The 5,642-nt window shown below is 32.0% G+C and overlaps 1 protein-coding gene across 4 annotated transcripts; it reads right to left on the reverse strand.

Moving 5' to 3' along the window:
• Positions 1-1,988: 1,988 nt before the first annotated feature.
• LOC105319273 (nuclear factor NF-kappa-B p105 subunit) lies at positions 1,989-5,642 on the reverse strand. 4 transcript variants are annotated; one of them, XM_066081057.1, is made up of 2 exons: positions 5,607-5,642; positions 1,989-3,720 (listed from the first exon to the last, which is right to left on the reverse strand). In XM_066081057.1, the coding sequence occupies exons 1-2, from the start codon at positions 5,625-5,627 to the stop codon at positions 2,689-2,691; spliced, it is 1,053 nt and encodes a 350-aa protein (XP_065937129.1). In that variant the 5' UTR covers positions 5,628-5,642; the 3' UTR covers positions 1,989-2,688. The 4 variants fall into 4 exon arrangements, with proteins under 4 accessions (XP_065937129.1, XP_065937128.1, XP_011415046.3 ...); XM_066081056.1 differs by lacking the exon at positions 5,607-5,642 and adding an exon at positions 5,059-5,097; XM_011416744.4 differs by lacking the exon at positions 5,607-5,642 and adding an exon at positions 3,799-3,895.

The following is a 5,642-nucleotide window of genomic DNA, read 5'->3' on the forward strand; positions in this document are numbered from 1 at the left end:
ATTCTTCTTCCGTATAAATATTGTCATCAGTATAATTGTTTTCATTGTTAGCTTGACAGCATAAGTCGACACCTATTGTATCGTTCCTAAATTGGAGATATGTACTATGTTTTAAGTTTAATAGTAGATATCCATCGGTTACAGTCCTTAAGTTTCGGACCAAATCCATCCTCACAACAGTCAGGGGTGCTTGGCCGAGGAATGAAATCAGGCCCCCCTGACGTAGTGAGGACGGTTCAACTTCCGCTTCCGGGGCTTATAAGGAATAACTCAGTGACCTCTGTCAAGTTCGCAACTAGTGTATTACATGCATTATCTTTGCCGAAGGCTACTGCTATACATGTACATGTATGTTTACATGGTCTGGTATCTTGCGGATCTTGAACCCTGGTCTCCCTGACCCCCCACCACCACCCCCATGCGATGTTAGCGCTCTACCGACTGAAACTACAACAATGGGTTACAAGGACTAGGGGTCGCAACTCAACTCATGAGTCAACTTTCTCTCCGAGGTTTTGAAGCGATTGGTCTATGGTGGCAATGGTATTTAGAACAAGTTATATATATATATATATATATATATATATATATATATATATATATATATATATATATATATATATATATATATATATATATATATATATATATATATATATATATATATATATATATTGTAGTGTGATATTCATTATTGTGCTGTACAAGTTAACATGCAAATTCAGAGGACGTTCATTGCTCTTTAGAAAATTGCATTTTAGTTGAATGCAGCGAAACTTCCAAATGTTTTAATCAGGAGATGGTTACCAAGAAGTTGCCTGGTAAGTGTATATGAATCAACTATGAAGGTAAATAATTGCCTACAAAATTGTTGTTTTTTTTGGGGAATCTTGCAAAATGTTTCCATCTGATTTGAAAATTACGCAAGACAGTCCAGCAGGAAATGGCCTAACCATACTAAAACAAAACCATTGTGACGACCGCTGAGACAGACGATCTCCGGAGTGTTGCTCCCGGGGCTTCCTAGACTGACATGGGAAAGTCGACACCTGCTTCCGGTCAGGATTAGAAAGCTGACTGCAATTCATATCCTTCATTTTGTGTTCTATTATACAGCAGAAATATTAAAGACGCGAGGCATCAAATGGTATTGATTGTAAAAACAGAAATTTCACAACGTTGCTTTTTGAAATAAAATGCCACCGGGAAACGAGTGTCTAATTATTTTTATGAAAAAGAAATCTTCATCGATTTTTGGCTGATTGATACGGAGTTACACGCAGACTTCAAGGACTACTGTTGTTTGATTCTGTCTTCCGTTGATGTCTTTCGGCGGCGTATAATTATGCGTATTCTTTAATTTGATTATTGACATGGCTTTTTGACAGTCTACATTTCAAAATTTGGAATACATATTGATATCATTCATTGTTGTGTTTAAAAATAATTTTAAGTTACATTTGATGATCAATACATTGATGCCTTTTGTTATAGTTTTTCCTTTGCCAAGAAGACAAATTGATCCGCCGTTTTTAATTTCAGATAGAAATGGTAACAGATATGAACATGACAAGGAAAACATAAAAAAATTCAATAGCTAAAATTATTTGTTACAAAAAATTTGACGCTATACCTACGAGTATATTATGAATTTTTAATTTTGATAAAAAAAAATCTGGACCTCAAGATACACACCAACAATGCATTCAAAAACCACTGAAATATGTTATCATGAATTGTATATGTTATCATAATTAAAACAGTTTCCTCTAATGTATATCAAATAGGAAAATAAAAACAATTGCATATGAATTGCATGAGTATTTTCCGGGATACTAGTATATAGAATACCGTTAAATGTACTATATAAATATATATATATATATATATATATATATATATATATATATATATATATATATATATATATATATATATATATATATATATATATATATATATATATATATATATATATATATATATATATAACACAAATTAATCAGTTTAGGATATATTATCAAATATTAGCTACATTTCAATATATACACGCATTGAAGTAATAAAAAATCACTAACAATCAAAATGAACAAAATACATGTACTTGTAATTTATGACCCAGATTAAAAAAGAATATAGTATAATTAATAAAAGAAAATTTATAAAATTGTTTCCAAATCATGTATAGTTCTATTTTAACAATGCTAATGAAACCTGGATAAAATCTAAATAGGAGCATGTAGATGATAACATAAGATTTATAAATACATGTAATTGTCATTTCGCAAGCATACACCGTGTTTGTTTGTTTTAGATAAATGAAATATTCAGAGGTAGATCCAACTACACTCAATATTCAATAATGCCGAAAAACAAGTTTTCTCATTATTAAAAGTTGTCGATAATTTTGATAACAAATCGACAATAATCAAAATACGACATTTGACTTTCATGATTTTAAGTTAGGGTTTGTATCAACTGATACACATGAGTGATGAATCATTATACTAAGAATGCGTTGTGTAATTGATCAGAATATACAAAATTACGTTTGATAATCTACAAACTGAAATACTGCTGATGATTAAAAGTAATGATATATCAGTGAGTAAAACAAGTGTACAATTTAAAGCCAAACAAATGTACAAAGTACTAGTATATGTAAATTTATATTTTTTAAAACCATTTTTATTCAGGTGAATAGCTACTAAAGTGCTCCCTTAGCATTTTAGTTAATCCACAATATCTATATTTTTCAGCGAGTTGTAAGGCAGTTTCTCCAGAGTAACTCGTTTCAGTCAAACTAATGTTTTCCAAGTCCAACACGCACTCCAATAATTCTTCGCTGTTCTTTTCTACGGCATAATGGAGAATTGTAAAGTGATACATCCCATCCTTTGCATTGACATCAACGCCAATGTTAGCTAGCAGTTTAACCATATCAAAATGGAGGTTAACTGCGGCTAAATGTAAACAGTTGACGCCCTCAAAGTTCCTAGCGTCCAGTGATCTTAGGACAGCCTGTCTATTTGCGTTGCTGTGGATGACTTTTATGATATCTATATAACCTTCTCTACATGCTATGTGTAGAGGCGTTTCCCCTCGGTTATCACATTGAGTTATATCCGCTTTTTCTTTAACTAGAAGGTGAACTATTTCGACCATTTTCAATAGTGTCGCCACGTGGAGCACCGTCTGTAAGTTTCCATTCGGAAGATTCAGACGTTCTCTGTCGTCGTCTGCTATGTTTCTGATAAGAGACGCGGCCCGCTCGATTTGATTCTGCCATAGTGCTTCAAGAAGCTGTGAGTTGTTGGTTTTTTTCGGATAACTTAAACTTGTCCCTTCTTCCTCCCTGCGCCCATGACCTAATGGTCCATGACCTAATGAACGATGACACTGACCCCTAGAAAGGTCAAGACTTTGTAACGGTTGACTGATTCCAGGACTGACTGGTGTATCCCGAGTCTCACGTGGCATAAAGCTCGAGTGAGATGAGCGGGAGTAAAAGTCATCCCCAGTCACACTCGGCTTGGACAAACTTAAGTCTGAGTAGGGCCACTCTTGCAGTGAAGAGTTGTAGCCATCTTTCACACTCTGGTGTAAACTAATGGCGGAGAAGTACCCGGATTCTCCTTCCGTGTTTACCGGACAACAGTCTTCTTCTAGGCTCAAGCAATTCTCGTCCAAATTGCTCACGTCCAGCTTTTCGTCCATGATCTTCAAGAAAAACCTGTTTGTTCATTAAGACGATAAATGATCTAAAACACAAAAATTCATCTGAAAAACCCAACATACCATTAAAAAAAAATTCTTTTGTAGATATATCGTGCCGCTTTAAATTTAACTGAAAATTTTCACCTTAAAATAGATAGGCATAATTGGATTTTCTACTTTCGTTTTGGACACATGTTAAAACAACTGTTATTTTTGGCACGTGTAAATCTCTTAATGAATAAACTGTAATACTACAAGTTCACGTTTTTTTTATTCAATTCAAAATTTGAAAGAAACTATAAAAGTTTAAAAATAAATTACAGGCTGACTACCGGCATTAATATAACGTTAATATTATTGCATAATATTCTATGGTGATAACATGTTCGCGGTCTAAGTATAGAAGATACTATATCAAGATAAGTTTTTGGATTTTACATAACTATTTGTAAACCTTTATCGCATAATATTCTATGGCGATAACATGTTCTAAATACATATGATACTACATATGTGTATTAAGCTAAGTTTTTTTTGATTTAACATACTCTAATTGTAAACCGGGTACTTTGTCTTAAAGCTGAAGTTTCCTCCAGACATATATATATATATATATATATATATATATATATATATATATATATATATATATATATATATATATATATATATATATACCGTACAGCTGCAGTGTACATATGTAGATATAAACAATTTTTTAAAATAGCATTTTATAAGATCAAAAATATTTAGTAGGAAAATGAGTTTTGTTATGTCCCTACATGTAGTTACGCATGTTTTCTAGCTTCGGTTTGAGGGATTTGAACTTTCCAGCGTATGAAACCACCAGTTAGTGATTTATTGCTACACAAATACATCTATTAAAAAAAATTGAATATCTTACTAACAAGCGAGACGCTAAGGTATTTAAACATTGAGAAATTAAAAACATTATTCATTTTGAAAAAAATTCTGATGAATTGTTTTCTCATGCATCTTAACAGTCGTCTTAACCTCCTATTTATCCAAAGGGATGATAATCTTTTTTTTCAGATCATTTTCCTCATTTTGTTGTCAGTTTTAATCCTGCTATAAACCAGGAAAAAATCATTTATCAAAGATATCGTGAATTCATTCGATTCAATCCTTTAATAAAAATCAAAGACAAATTAGTATCTCCGATTCTAGTATCAATGAGATTAACATGCTCTTTGCCAATTGTTTGGGTCCAGAATTCAACTTCAATCATTCAAACTTTGATCCATAGCGGTTTTAATTCTCAGTCATACTACAAAGGGAGACATCGAAACGGTGGAATTCCCGATATATATGCATTCATACCTTTCGTCCAAGATCATGTTTCATCCATCGAAGATTTATTGAAATGATAGCGATGCTTTAAGTGATGTATGTGCACTTAATACTATGTTAAACAGGGTCACTTCCTGTATTCAGGATAGAGTACTATACATTCACAGGAAATAGTACATAATTAACATAGATATTTATCATATCGATTCGACGAGGGTTTTTCCTCACATTTATATAAAAAATCAAACATTGTTTACTCATAACATACAGACACACAAATAATACATGATTTAGAATTTTCACACAGTTTGAGTTCAGTTTAAGAAATGTGTAATCTGTTCTAATTATAAATAGTGGAGTAAAATACATGTTCAAATTTCATAGTTTGAATAAGGATTATTTCGATTGTTTAAAATGAATATTATGAGCTTTTTCTGTTTTGTGACATTTCGTTTATATACAATGAGCTGACAAATGTATACATATAAGGAATGGTAATTCCATTTTGATTCACTTTTCATTGTAGTATGTATTTTTACTTATGATTAAAAATAGTAATACAAGTAAAAGATACATACGTGTAGAACTGTAAGCGTCATTGTGAAACTGTTTAG

Source organism: Magallana gigas, chromosome 4, assembly GCF_963853765.1.
Source record: "Magallana gigas chromosome 4, xbMagGiga1.1, whole genome shotgun sequence".
Taxonomy (NCBI): domain Eukaryota; kingdom Metazoa; phylum Mollusca; class Bivalvia; order Ostreida; family Ostreidae; genus Magallana; species Magallana gigas.

What these genes read in the sequence shown, in the direction of transcription:
- LOC105319273 (XM_066081056.1), bottom strand. Translation starts at nt 5,082, where the DNA reads ATGAAACATGATCTTGGACGAAAG. An exon ending in AACATGATCTTGGACGAAAG is followed by an intron (nt 3,721 to 5,058) that starts GTATGAATGCAT and finishes TTTTTCTTGAAG; the next exon opens with ATCATGGACGAAAAGCTGGA.